Here is a 14,750-nt window from a genome sequence, read left to right on the forward strand (position 1 = left end):
TGCACTCCCCCACATGCAGCCAGCTGGTGGCTTTGGGCTCACCAGAGCACTGATAAAACTGTTCTGACCAAGCTGGAATATCAGGGCTCTCTCAGCCTCACCCACCTCACAGGGTGTCTGTTGTGGGGAGAGGAAAGGGAAGGCAATTGTAAGCTGCTTTGAGCCTCCTTCGGGTAGAGAAAAGCGGCATATAAGAACCAACTCTTCTTTTTCTTCAACCACTGGTATAGAGGTTAAGAGCAGCAACTTCCAATCTGGTGAACTGGGTTTGATTCCCCATTCTTTCTCCATATGCAGCCAGCCAATCACAGCCCCGAAGGTACTGCTTTCACAGAAAACTCCTGTCAGGGCTCTCTCAGCCTCACCTACCTCATAGGGTGTCTGTTATGGGGAGAGGAAAGGGAAGTGATTGGAAGCTGCTTTGAGGCTCCTTTGAGTAGCGAAAAGCGGGGTATAAAAGCCAATATTACTTCTTCATCTGGATCAGCTGGAGATAGGTTGTAATGGCAGGAGAGAACCAGGTGCAAACTGGACTTGGGAATCCTATTTTATCATCATTATTAGCCTGCCATAGTGCCTAATCCAATGTCAGCATCCAAGAGAGCTGCTGACATGGAGACATCAACAGAATTATCTACAAAGGAGCAAGCTCTCTGCCACGAACTTGGCCTGCACCTCAGGAAAGCTGTTTATTTTCTCTGCCTCAGCTGGGTTGGGGAGGGGAAGCTTGTGATCAGGGAACAATTTTACCGGCCTCCATTATGGCAGTGCTGTAAGGATGGCAAGAAAATAATGCAGGAGAAGCACTGTGAACACTTCAAAGTCCTGTGCAAAAGCTAAGCATTGTTACGAAGCATATTTAACGGCCGGGCTCTTCTTTGTCCTTATCCCATGAGCAAAATTTCTGACGGTGACTGGCTGTGGGGCTGGATAATATTTCATTAAATGCAATTATCCACATTCTATTCACAATTTGCCATCGGACTCGGAGAGAAGGAAAATTGCTCCCATTACTTGTGGTATTGACTCATGCGGGATTGCCGATGATGTATTCAAATGAGGGGTAATTGGGTGAAAAGGCTTTGGTGTTTTGAATCCCACACAAAGAAATCCAGAGGGAAATGGCTGAGGCAAACAGAACTGTCTTCCTGCCCTGGAGTGGTGCGGCGTAAACCGACAAGATATCTGCAAAGCCGGTTCTCAGACCTGGGCACATCTCCTTCGTCACACAGAGACTAAGCCCATGATTTTAAAAAAATTTAATTCCCACAGGTCAAATATCCAAGAGCAATTGGATGGCTGGTTAGCACAATATAAAGAGGCTGCTAAAAAGCAATGCTTCGATGCAAAAATTTTCTTCGTAATGATGCTAAATGAGAACCTTGAACAACACGCCAAGTTATCACATGCACAGGAGGGATACCCAGGTTTCCCATAGGACACCAAGTCTCGCTTCTGCCCTGTATCCATGAGGCATGGATACGAAGGCATCTGCCATCTGGCCCTTGAGACCAAAGCAGGTGTGATGGCATGCCGTGGTCTGGAACCAGCTGACTCTTGGCCCGTTTGCAGGCCCAGAGTCCCCCCCTCAATAGCCACCCAGGATGAGACAAATCTGCACGAAGCAACCTGGGGGAATATCCACCTTTGCTATCAAACATGGCTGTTTAAAGCCTCAAACTGCCTTCTCAGATTAGACTCCTCTGCTCTTGACCACCGCACCAAACTGGCTCTTCCAGCTCAAGGAAAATGCAGCATGGAGTGTCATTTTTAGGGGTGAGTTTATATTGGCAATTGTGTGTTTGTTATCCACTGTGCCCCCCCCCCCCTTTCTTGGTTTAGTGCTCATGGTGTGTCTTGTGCCTCTAGAAACAGAAGGTATTTCACAAAACACGGTAGCCTTCATTAGTGGGTAAAGGTCAGATGCAGACAGGTGGCCACGGTTGGGGATCTCTCATCAGTCACCGTTGCCGGCTCTGCTTTTGCTCTGCTTTTTGCCGGCTGTTATTTCAATGACACTCAAGATTTTACATTTACCGGCGTCATGAGTCAGAATTAAGAGGCTTTGACAATGTCGTCCTTCCGCCAGCCAAGGCATCAAATCAAATGTCATGCCATGGATACACATCATCAGTTTTTCTATTTCATGTAAATCTTCTGCCATTCCCCTTCATTTGCACTGTGCCCTTGTGATGACCCCTTTCATTTCCCTACACTTTCTTAAGGCATCCTTCTTAATGTTTTCTGCCAATGCTCAGGGTTCTTGAGTTCCTGACTTTATAGGGTAGCATGCTAATCCTGAATACTTCATTTGGAAGAAGAGGCATTTTGTGCCTGTGGAGACCGGAGTATATCATTTCATATGCAATTTTATTTTCCAGGAGAGGGAATCTTGAGTATTGCTTAAATATTTGAGCCTCTCTGTTTGCTTTGTGAAGATCGCTCATTCCCATCATATTCTGATACCTCTCAAACAAGTTTATTTTTTAAAAATCGACATGTAACATCCAGTATCGCCTACTGATATTTCAGATTACTCATTCTGCAGTCACTTCACTAGTTACCAATCAGTTAATGGATTCAGTTCAATGTAATGGTTATCACCTACAAAGCCCTTAATGGCCTTGGAACCAGATACCTATCTGTTTGTCACCTGCCTCACCTCACGGCTTGAAACCAGGGCCCATTCCGCGCATTCCGCACACAGGGCCCATTCCGCACACAGCTTGAAACCAGGGCCCATTCCGCACACAAAGCACTTTCAATGTGCTTTGGCAGATGGATTTTCCTGTGCGGAACAGGAAAATCAACATCTAAAGTGCATTGAAAGTGCATTATCTATTGTGCAGAATAGGCCCGGGATACTTAAAGGACTGATAATTCCCATTAAGTCCTTGTAAAATTAGCACTCCACTCATGAGTGGGTGTCCACTCACCATCTGGGTTCCCACAGGATGGAGAGAGCCAAACGAACTCATACAGAGGCCAAGCTTAGTAGAAAACAAATATATAAAAGATATTCTGAGTCACGAATAGAATACTTGGATGGCAAAATAAAAGTGTGACACAAGTAAAAAGGAAATAAAAATGTTCACGTCTAAGTGACCTTGCCCCTAAAGGGTGGCAAAGTCAAAGCAAGCATACAATCTATCCAGTTAAAGAAATCTCACCTCGGAAGTCCGTGTCTTCAACCCGGCATGACGTCGACAGAATGGAGGTACCAAGAGGCAAAGTTCTGGGACAGATATAGTCTGTTAACCCTTTGATGTATCATTGTTATTGTTGTTGTTAGGTGCGAAGTCGTGTCCGACCCATCGCGACCCCATGGACAATGATCCTTCCTGTCCTCTACCATTCCCCGGAGTCCATTTAAGTTTGCACCTACTGCTTCAGTTACTCCATCCAGCCACCTCATTCTCTGTCGTCCCCTTCTTCTTGATGTATCATACAGGGCAGTTAAGCTGACCATTTTTTGTTGTTGAAATGCAGCTGAACACAGGTGTGAAAGTTTGGAGCTTGGGGGACAGAGGTCTCTCAGGAAGATTTTTACAACAGGCTCTTCTCTCTTAAAGATTCAAATGAGTAGCCATGTTGGTGTGAAGTAGCACAATAAAATCAGAATCCAGTAACTCCTTTAAGACCAACAAAGATTTATTCAAGGCATAAGCTTTCGAGTAACTCCTTTGTTATTCTATCGTAGATCAGGCTTTCTTGACAGCCCTGGTGGGGTTTCCTGACTTCCCAACCATATTCTGCATGGTTGTGCCACTTCTTGGGTTTCTTGAAGCCTGAAGAATGTTTCAGGGGTTTTTCCATGGTAAAAATGTTGAGAAAGACTAGCTTAGAAGAAAGGAAATCCTTCCTGTCCTTACAGTCCTCCTAACCAGGTGTATTGGTTAGAGCCAGCTTGGTGTAGTAGTTAGGTGTGCAGACTTCTAATCTGGGTTTGATTCCCCGCTCCTCTTCTACATGCAACCAGCTGGGTGACCTTGGGCTCGCTACAGCACTGATAAAGCTGTTCTGACCGAGCAGTAATATGAGGGCTCTGTCAGCCTCACCTACTCCACAGGGTGTCTGTTGTGGGGAGAGGAAAGGGAAGGTGAATGCAAGCCGCTTTGAGACTCCTTCAGGTAGAGAAAAGTGGTATATAAGAATAAATTCTTCTTGTTTGTCTTCTTGTTGTTGTTCTTCTACTGTTAACCTTCACTTGCCTTCCTTCATGTCCCCCTGCCTTCAGAGATGACATGAATGAACATGAGAGAACAGAGTCTTTTCAGTGGTGGCTTTCCCTCATTTTGAAATACCCTTTTTCCTTCTTCCTGAACCAAGTGCCTTCCTTTGAAATGCTCTCAGAGCCAGGCAGACTTTTCTGTTTTATGTTTTTAACATTTTAACTACTTAATTTTTGCTCCTGGCTTTCATCTGCAACCTTTTTTACTATTTTGAAATGGAATCTGGTTTTATCCCATTTAATTTATTGCTTTAATAATGCTGAATTTTTGTGTTTTATTGTTACTGGTTTTATGTTATTGATTGTATACCACCTCATGCATTGTATGGGGGAGAGGCAGTATATGAATATTTAAAAATAAATAACAGTAAACCCTGTTGATTTCAGTGGGACTTAACTATTTTCTAAGTAAACGTTCCTATGAGTACAGCAGAAAATTTAAGCATGGAAATTTCACTCCTGCAAGTGGCAAACAAAAATCAAAATGAGAGGAAACAAAGAAACCCATTTTAAGATTCTCTTTTATTGAAAAATTAAAACTGCATTGCATATCATCTTTATAATTTCAACAGTTCATTTAGCCACAAAACAGAGATTCTATTTTAAAAACCTCGTCATATTTGTCGTCATTCAAAAAACATGTTGTGCCTGGAAACAGCTAATAACTTGGATCATTCTGGGCTGTTCTTAAAGCTTCTGACTCTCAACCATTCAAGATAAAACTCAGGCTTGTTTTCCTAAAAAGGGATTTCTTAAATACTGAAATGAGAAAAGCTTTGTTTGCTTATCTGATTTATTTTGTCATCTCGGGAATTAGTGAACAAATCAGAAGAAAATCAAGTTTTCAGATTGCCATAGCATCTCTTTGTCAAGGAATAATTGAATTTACTTCTCCGGTTTATCGAATCCATGGGTGCTCAAAGTAACAGAAAATTCTGGTTCTTCTGCCCCATGACAGTCACAAAGTACTGCTTACGGTAAGGCTGCTTGCGGTAGCTCTCACCTCAGGGCGAACCAATGTTACCTCACCCAAATATCAGTTTCAAACATGTTAGGAAGGTGTCCTCGAGTTAAGTGGAAGGCCCAGTCCTGAATGTTATGTTCTGAGCCCAGGTACCAGTTCTATGGCCCCTATGCAAACCTAAGACATGGGTCCCCTTCACTTGCATGATCTCACCCCCTATGATAGGTTCATAGGCAATGAATGACAATGTCTGTCTTATTTCTGAAATGACATAAATAGATCATACCTTGATTATGACTTGTAGCCTGTAATAGAACCTCCTGGCCAACTGAGATACATCCATTTTTCATTCCCCAGTCTTGCTTGCACTCTGACTATGATGGGTGGCCCCTCTGTAGTTGGGCCATACCTAGCTTTTAAACATTTTTTCTATGGCCACCAACCATAAACTCTATGGTATCAACAAAGGGGCCACACGTTAACTCCTGAGGCACTCATCTGGAATTGTAACTAGTCTAAATGGGACGTATCCTCCATAGATCTATTAGGTTTTCCTCTACAAACTGTGTTGTGGACATAACTACATGAAAGCTCAATGGAGACCTTTACTTGGAAAGCTTCAAGATACCTTTGACCTGAAACGGAGGTAGCCTCCAATTTGTTTCTAAGCTGGAACAGAAGAATGAAGATGGATGACAATGGCTCATCAAGTTCTACCCTAAGGAGAACTAGAATGGGGCTGTTACTAAGTTCTGAGCAAGGACCTGGGAGACTAAGGGGTCAAAGTCCTATTCCGAGTCCAACTGGAGATTGGAGTGGCTTCAACCATCCCCCAAAGAACCTTCCTTTCAATCTTGTGTTGGATGAAAGCTTTAAACTTCAGCATAAAGGAAATGTGGGGTATAAAGATCTACAGAAAAATATATAACTAAGCACACTTTGCTCAATGAAGTGGCAGGATAGGGGTAGGGTCCATGCCATTGTGCTGAGAACCTATTCTCATTCCCCTCAGTGAATCTCCAAAGGGACAAATTTCAGGTCAGAAAACAGAGCAAGAGAAAAGTTGAAGCCTCATTTCTTCCCTTGCTGCAGTCCCAATCCAAATCAGGCTCCTGGGGGACTTGAAATTACTTCCCAGCAGCTGGTATCTGACTGAAGGGGATCAGAATGGGATTAGGGGAACCCTGACTCAACTTGTAAAAAACATAATATCATGGCCCTCAATTATAAAGCTCACTGAAATTGGAATCTTATGCAAATTCAAAATCAGCTGGCTTAGATCAGAATAATTCTGCATATGATTACACTGTGAGTGTCCTTGGGCTAGTCCCTCTGACAGCCTGCTCTACCTCACAGGATTGTTTAGGGATAAAGCAGGGGAAGGAGAACCCTAAATGCCATCCTGAGATCCTTGGAAGAAGGGCAGGGTACAAATGGAGAGAAAGCAAGCCTCTGAAGCTTGTTGTAAATGTCAATTACCCCATGTGAAGAAATGCATTTTTTCTTTGGAGGTTTGAAATGAGCAACACCTTCAGTCTGTGATTTAAAAGTCTCTCCCGCCCTCTACGTAGAGAGCAGGAAGGAAGGGGAGAGGTTAGTTCAATGTTACAATCTGAAAGGGCATGTGTAGAGAAAGAGACATAGGCATCGCATTTAGCCCATTTATTTTTAATCTCTTGCTCAATCTGGTGCTGTGCTAAAAAAGTATGCATGTGAACATTTTCTTTTACATAAATACCTTATAATGTTTGATGCTGATAGTGGTTCTCTGTACCACATAGACCTCCAACATCTTGTACATGCTACTTGAAAAGGAACAAAAGGAGGAAGGCTGGCAGAGTTGGCAAGGGGCTATTCCTCCAGAGGCACACAAGGCCATCAACTCTCCCCATAGTAATCAGGTGTTGGGCAGTGGGAAGCATAGAGGCAAGGCCTCAGATCTCAGAAGGGAAGTTAAGAGTCACCAGGCAATTTCATACAAGGATCAGGTGGTGGTGGCAGATTACCTGAGAGAGAAAAAAGCCTTTTCAGGTTTGGGAAAATTTGGAAGGCAGGGTGGAACAGGGCTTGTAGGCTTGAGCAGGCTCATTCCACTACAGCTTGGTGGCACAGTGGGATAAGGAGAAGCAGATAACTTTATTGGTCAGAGATTGTGAATTTGGCACATATGTGTACAGAAAGAGTAATGAAATGGCTTTTTTTTCTAGGTAGAGTAGAGTAGGGTCAGATCAGACTAGCTAGGATGGAGTTAGCAGAGCAAGTAAGAATACTTAAGCTGGCAAAGCAAGAGCTGCAGGAAGAATGCCAGAAGCAGCGGATTGATTATGAAGAGGGCTGCTGGTGAGATGAAGGCTCTTTTGCTAAGCTGTGGCAAGCTGCATCTGAGCACCCAAGCCAGCAAGACGAGGTTGAGCTCAAGGAGCTAGAGCTGGAGAAGCTGTGTTTGCAGGCAGAGATCCAGTGACTGAAGATGCAGTAGGAGCAGTGGAAGGAGGAGAGGGAGGCCCGCGGGCTTGAGAGAAAGGAAGAGCTGCAAGAGAGAAGATGAAGGCAGAGCAGCAAAGGATGCAGGAGGAGCAGCGAAAGGAGCAGAAGGGGTTGCTGAAACATGACCTCAAGATGATGTGCCTGGCAGGCTGGGCAAAATGGAAAAACTTTGTTTCGTACAAGGAGGGGGAAGACCTGTCAGTATATCTTTCAGCTTTCATGCATTGGGGAAATGCAGAAACAAACTGCATGTCCTAAATCTGTAGCATCCTATCTACAATAGCATGCTTCAGAGGGAGGGGGAGTAACTTTTAAAGATTTCAAAGTGATGTTTTTTGAACAGTTCAACCTGGGGCGAGGGTGGTGGTGCCGACCTCTTTGGAAAGCACCTCCAGGGCTTATCCCCACAGCAATGCACAACATAAAGTTGGTTTTCACACCCTGCTTTTCACTACCCAAAGGAGTCTCAAAGCAGCTTCCAATCGCCTTCCCTTCATCTCTCCAGATTGAATGGAGAGTTTTCAGAATTGTGATTAGCCCCAGTTGGTGGCATTTGGAGGAATGAGGAATCAAATCCAGTTCTCCAGATCAGAGGTCGTTGCTCTTAACCACTGCACCACGCTGATGAGTGGTACAAGGAAGAACCTGGCTAAGGCCAAGTTGAATCAGAGCAGCTCAAATGATAAAACAGTTTCCCATCCATGTACTGACCCTGCATGATTTCTGAGATCTGATGAGATTGGGCCATACCATGCCGCCTTCCCTTCCCGAGATCATACAGTGGTCCTCAACCTTTCTATCACCGGGGAATGGTCAACGCTTGACAATTTTACTGACTTCCTGTCGCCCGCTGGGGGGCGCTACTAGCAGCAGCTGCAAGGGGGAGCCTCAGCCATGGCAGCCACTGGAAAGCACCAAAGCTGAGCTGGCGGCAGAGTGGCAGGGCAGCCCCCGAAGCAGCAGCCAAGGAGGAGGATGAGGAGGAGCTGCGGCCTGGTACCGACTGATCCATGGACCGGTACCGGTCCCCTGACTGGGGGTTGGGGACCGCTGATATAGACTATCCCAAAGGCTGTCCTTCAAAATTGATTCAAGGCCCTTGTCTTCGGCCGCTTTTTAAAACTTCACGGTGGAACGTTGGTGAGATGGAGGAGGATTTTAAAAGTTAAGGAGGCGTTCTGTTCACATTTGTATGGCATTAGAACTGGAAACCAGCAATGAAACTACTGCTCACAGTATCTGGGGCAGGATTCAGTCTCACGCCTGCTGAAGCTAACAGCAAAAGTACTAAAAATCAAAGGAAGAAGGAGGAGCTTTTGGCTGGGGCCAGAGATCTGATAACATCTGTTGGGCCCACTAAAACCCCCCACTGAACTTCCACCAGAGTGCCCAAAGGGAACAGCTAGGACAAGTTGGAATTTAAGGACTGGACAGCTGTCAATTATGGTTTGAATGTTTTAATGCCTGTGGTAATTGTTGACCATTTAAAATGATTCATTTTAATAGAGTGATTATTTTTGTACTGTATATATGTATTATCTATTTTATATGCATTGGGACTGCACCTCCCTGAGCCGCTTGGGAGGATGGTATACAAATCCAATTATTATTAATAATAATAATAGTAATAATAATATCAGAGCCCATTGTCACTTGGATTGCCCTCTCTCATTCCAGTGGCCCCTAAGATCTAGTAAGTCAAGCAAGCAAGATGTTTGAGAGATTGTCGTCCAGGTCTGAAGAAGCATAGCAGCACTAGCTACTGCCCTGCATATGAGCCACATCAACAGGAAATACGCTGTTTTGAAGCAGAATCAGCAGAAGGCCGATGCACAGAAGGTGTGCAAATGGTTTAATGATCGCTAAGACTTCAGGCTAAGTAACGTCGCTTAGTTCCAGTATGATGTCGAAAGCCTAGAAGGGAGAGGAGTTGTCACAAAATAGAAGGAAGCTTCACGTTTTATCTCACTGTTCTGAAACATTAGAAAGAGAAGAGCTACATAGTCTGCGGGAGAACAGCAACTGAAGGAGGGAAAAAAATCCTAACCAAGGGGAAAAAAATAAGAATTCTTCAGCTTAAAAAAATATGAATGTGAAGTTAGATTTTAGAATAAAACCTTCTATGTTTGAAAATTAATTAGAGATAGCAGATGTTAGACTATTCTGATTGGCTTCTGAATTGTTCCATCCATATGATATCAAAAAAACATATGGCTAAAGGACACATTTAAAGACTTGTCTAGACACATCATGATGCAGAAGTACTGATCGCTTAAGAAAGGGAAGAGATACACAAATGGAGAAGATAATACAACAAGGGACTCTCCGGTGTAGTGTGGACTTTTCAATGACATTCATTCCACACTAGAATAATCCCTGTAACAAAAAAAAACCTTCCATACAAACCACACAAATCTTTAAAAACATTCATCAAAATATTGCTAATGTGGATCAACAAAACTTTGGGAGCCATCCTAAGTAAGTCTACTCAGAAGTAGGCCCCATTTTATTCAGTGGGGCTTACTCCAAGGGAAGCGTTCCTTAGATTGCATCCTTTGTTTTGTTAAAAACCCAGGCTATAAAGCCCATGTGTACAACTTCTTGTTGGTTACAATCAAATGATACAGGTACCTTTCATTCCAATGGGGCCTGTGTATGCTTTGTACAAGGCTGCAGCTTTTAAAATATATTATGCATCAATTGAAGCTAATAGCCATAGCTGTATATTTGGGAAGACTTTCAGTCAGCAGATGTTGCTTGACCCCAAGAAATTCAATCAAGAGACAATTACTGATTCAGCTATTCTGCTGGTCTAAGAATGTGGCTTGGCAAGAATTTGTGTAGTTCAGGCTTCCTAGCCAGTAAAAGCTGTACTGAAGTTGGTGCATATAAAATTTCAAATTGTTGTGGCAACACGGTCCTGCTGAAAAGTTATGCGGCGAGCTATTCTTTTTGATCTCTCGTCAACGGAAAAATACATATTGCATTACCCTTTCAACTTTCATTAGTGACCTTTATGTGTTGTTGCCACAGAATTTAACTAACCTAATTGTACAGACTGGCCCTGAACTACTGCAGGAATTCAAGGGCCTTAAGTAGCCGTGATTTACTTTTTTAAAAGCATTAGGAACACTGAGCATAAAAAGCCAGACTACATTACAATTAGTCAAGGTGATATTTCTATTAAATCAAAAGGATTTTGTTAGGCTAAAATCTATATACAGAGTTAAGATTCCTTGGATTCCGTCAAATTATATGTTCTTATTATTGTTTTAAGGGCACTATTATATAAATGTGTCAACTAATCTTTTTTTTTAATCTTCTCTTTGGCTCACAAATACACTAATATACCAATAAACATTATTTAGAACCTTGATAATTATATAAATAGGATACATTACAAATGGAAGAAAATACAAGACAACTCTTTAGCATGGTAAATCTCTGCATATAAAGAAGCAAAACAGTTCGTATACCTAGAACTGAACAGTTACCTTGCTGTAAAACTATTACATTTAAATCCTCCCCTCCCTCCCATGTAACAATAATATACACAGTCTACACAAAATCAAATTCTAAAAAATACAGCAATACAACACCTTGGCTACAACTGTCCCCTGATATGGCGACTAAAGGGGACATACATGTATCTACTGGGTGGTTCTCTTTAGGTTTTCTTGTCTTATTCTTTTGTATGCTAGAGAAGCACCAACACTAACGTTTTAAATAATGTTAGACATTTTCTGTAGTTCCTAAGAACCTACACCTTTAAAAACATATCCCTATCTAACTTCAGTTGAGTTACCACAAGTTTGCATGTTATCGTGTCATTGAGTTTTGATGTAAAATAGTTTCTGCACACTCTGATCGTAAATATGGGCCCCTTCCACATGCATAAGGGCACAGCCTATCAAAAGTCAGGTGCTCTTAAGTTCCACCAAAATAAGTGGAAATTGAAAGTAAGTCAAGTGTGCCAACGAAACTCAACTGGCCACTGGCATGTGGGCTGCATCCTGTGCTAGTCATAAATATGCCCCATTGAAATCAATGGAGTCCTGGGATCTTCTCTGCCAAGCAAGCTCTGGTATTAGCCCTACTGAAGTAAAACAGGCTTTCCAAGAGCAGTCCTTGACGGAGAAGATCCACACTTTGATACACATGCTGTGGCTTACTCTTAGATTTATCACTATTTTATTTATATATATATATATATATAATTTATATATTATATATATATCCTGTACATATATATTGTGCAGAGTTCTTATCTGGCTATCTTAATATAATTAGCTTTCTGCTAACTAGAATTACCAGTCTTAAGTAAGAGTCAACAATACATTTCGAGATGTTGAGTTGGATCCTGTGATGGAATCCAGTGGGTTGTTTCCTGACTTCCCCTTCCCCCAAAAGTCACCTGTGAGCCCCCCCCCCAAGAAATGAGGGACCTAGGGGGGGGGACCTAGGAGCAATGACATGTGGCAGGCTGGCTGGCCACACTGAGGAGAGGAAAGCAGGTGAAACAGCTCCTCCTGGCTGTTTTACGGGTGACGCAAGGGATTCTGAGGTGATTTTTCTCACTCTGCTCCTCAACAGAGCCGTCCATGTTGCATCATGGTTCCTCAGTCCTTAGCACTGCGTTTTCAAGGCTCACAGGAGACTGCTGAGGGAAAGGGGAGGCGGGAAAGATCCTCTTCCACCAGTGCTACGTACAACCCAACCCGATATATGTTTTCCCTTCAGTAAAATATGCTACTAATACCAATGTTTCAATAATTTCATACGGGTGGTGGTGGCGGCGGTAGCTTTTAAAGAGAATGCCTCAGAAGAATGGAATACTTAGAAAGGTTTTACCTTAAAATGCATTCTACAGAACGGGTTTTAAAAAGAAAAGAAAAGAAAGCCAGTACTGGAAAATAGTGCGTTAGAGAAGTAAAATTGGTCGTTCAAGTGGTTTACAGATCTTGCCCCAATCTTTCAATCTCCTCAATGAGGAAGTCAATATCAGACTTGGTAGCTGCTGGATTTGAAACTACCATTCGGAAGAAATTGACTTTCTCTCCCTGAGGCTGATATCCAACCATCGTGGTACCGGATTCCATCATTAGGGCCTTGATTTTTGGCGCCACCTTTTGAATGAAACAGAGGAGGAAGGAATAAGTTCAGAAAAAGGTCTCCTAGTTTCTAAAAGAGAATAGGCAATAGCAGAAAGAGCAGGTTTTGCATTTCTGAGAGCATTCAAAGGGTGGAACAACCCAGACATTGTAAACTGAAGTGATTGGTAAACATAGCTAGCACTTTACCAACTGATACTTAAAAATGATACTAATAATAATAGAAACCATTTCAAAATTTTCATTGAACCATTGCATATTTAATTAATCCTTTAATTATGTTTCTAGATGAATACTTATGTGAAAATGTTTGCCATTTGGGGGGGGGGGTAAGTAATAGAGTGGTTAAAAAAAGAGAGCAATCAACATGAACTACAATAATGGTATATTTGAGCCCATATGGTTATTTTAAAAACGTCCGTTCCATGTCTAAATTAGCATTAACCGCTAAACACACATTGTAACAATAGTTAAACCCCACCTTGTCACAAAAGTATTCAAAAACACATGGCAAACAGCAGAATAAAAGGAAAATGGTGACAGCTCAAGACACTTTGGTGCCAGAGGCCAGAGAACAAAGTGGTGACTTTGCAGTAGTAAAAATAAATTAACAAATTAAATAATTGGCAATTTACTGTCTTATAATGGCACATACCCACCCCCTGCCCCCATCTGCCACCAGAGGTGGGCCATTTCAGCCTGCTTATGGAAGAGCTGCCATGGCATAAAATTAAGAAACAACTTCTTCCATCTGAGACACAGCCTGGTCCGTTACTTTTCTTGGTAAAGGTCTCTTTTCACACATTTTGTCATCCTTTGAGTTTTGCAGGGTTACAGCTAAGATGCAGCACAGTATAATTCAAACTACCTAAAACCGATTCCAGTGTTTATATGGATAGAACAGAATGGACCCAAAAGTTGAACCTCACAAGTTCACCAGACAGCAATAAATATAAATTCGGAAAATTTGTATATATATGGAAATGTGGAGCATTTGTTAAAACAATGAAATAGTTCATTATTAAGAATATAAGAAAACTGCATACCCTATGTAATTTTTCTCTCCTCTCATGACAGTCAGGCATACCTCTGAGACTTGGTGGAATGTACCAGAAACATACATTTGTATGCTCAGGCTGCAATAAAACAAGAAAGTTTTAATTTATTTAAATAATATTGCAGACAAATTATTTCCCCTCAACTCACTCCCCTCAAACGGCAGAGAATCCTGTTTCTAGCCACTACCGGCCTGCAAAACCAGTGATTGTTTTCTGTGGTAATTAACAGCGATTACCAGTCTTACTGGGATTCCAAACCAGTATATGATTGCCATTTTGGATTGTCTTTCCATATCCCTTTTACAATAGTTTGCAATACATATAAACTACAAGCAGTCCATTCTAATGCAACCCTCTTTCTTATATTTTAGTACCATGGAAACCTCAGTAGACAAAAAGCATGCTTTCGCTCTAAAAGACAGAATTCACAGTATGAACCCATACAGAGTTAAACCCTTTTAAGTCCACTGGAGATAATTAACTTAGAAATTATACAACTTGATGATTATCCCATTAATTATTGGAATTAAGTGGGGGGGGGCATAAAACTTTAGGATACAGTCGCCCAGGGTTTATGTTGAGTAGTTGTTGAAGTCAGCAGTAGCTTTAATGATAGTAACTTTTTGGTTGCAGTCAGGGCAGTTGAGATCAGAGGTGCCTCCTCGGCTTAGCTATGACAGCAGACTCCCCCATGAAGCTCTCCTCTGAGGCACTAGTGGGAGGCAGTTGAGTGCGGGGTAGGGGATGAGGTTTAGTATTTTGCCGCTTGGGAGGAAATGGTTTTTAGGGGTTCATTATTTTACTATTTTATCGTGGGGTCTTATCATTGCAACTGGCTGGGAGCCAGATTGCTGGGAGCAGTGGGAAGGAAGGAAGGAAGGAAGGAAGGAAGGAAGGAA

At 42.3% G+C, this 14,750-nt stretch overlaps 1 protein-coding gene across 3 annotated transcripts in view; it reads right to left on the minus strand.

Annotated features, from left to right (window-relative positions):
* Nucleotides 1-4,734: 4,734 nt before the first annotated feature.
* Nucleotides 4,735-14,750, minus strand: part of GAD1 (glutamate decarboxylase 1) — a 68,033-nt gene continuing 58,017 nt past the window's right edge. For all 3 annotated transcript variants that reach the window (XM_077319741.1, XM_077319742.1, XM_077319743.1), the window contains 2 exons: nt 13,840-13,929; nt 4,735-12,808 (listed from right to left, as the gene is read on the minus strand). In XM_077319741.1, coding sequence (XP_077175856.1) covers nt 12,635-12,808; nt 13,840-13,929 — 264 coding nt within the window. In that variant the 3' untranslated portion in view covers nt 4,735-12,634. The remainder of the gene's footprint in view (nt 12,809-13,839; nt 13,930-14,750) is intronic.

The sequence above is a fragment of the Paroedura picta genome, chromosome 2 (genome assembly GCF_049243985.1).
Source record: "Paroedura picta isolate Pp20150507F chromosome 2, Ppicta_v3.0, whole genome shotgun sequence".
NCBI lineage: Eukaryota > Metazoa > Chordata > Lepidosauria > Squamata > Gekkonidae > Paroedura > Paroedura picta.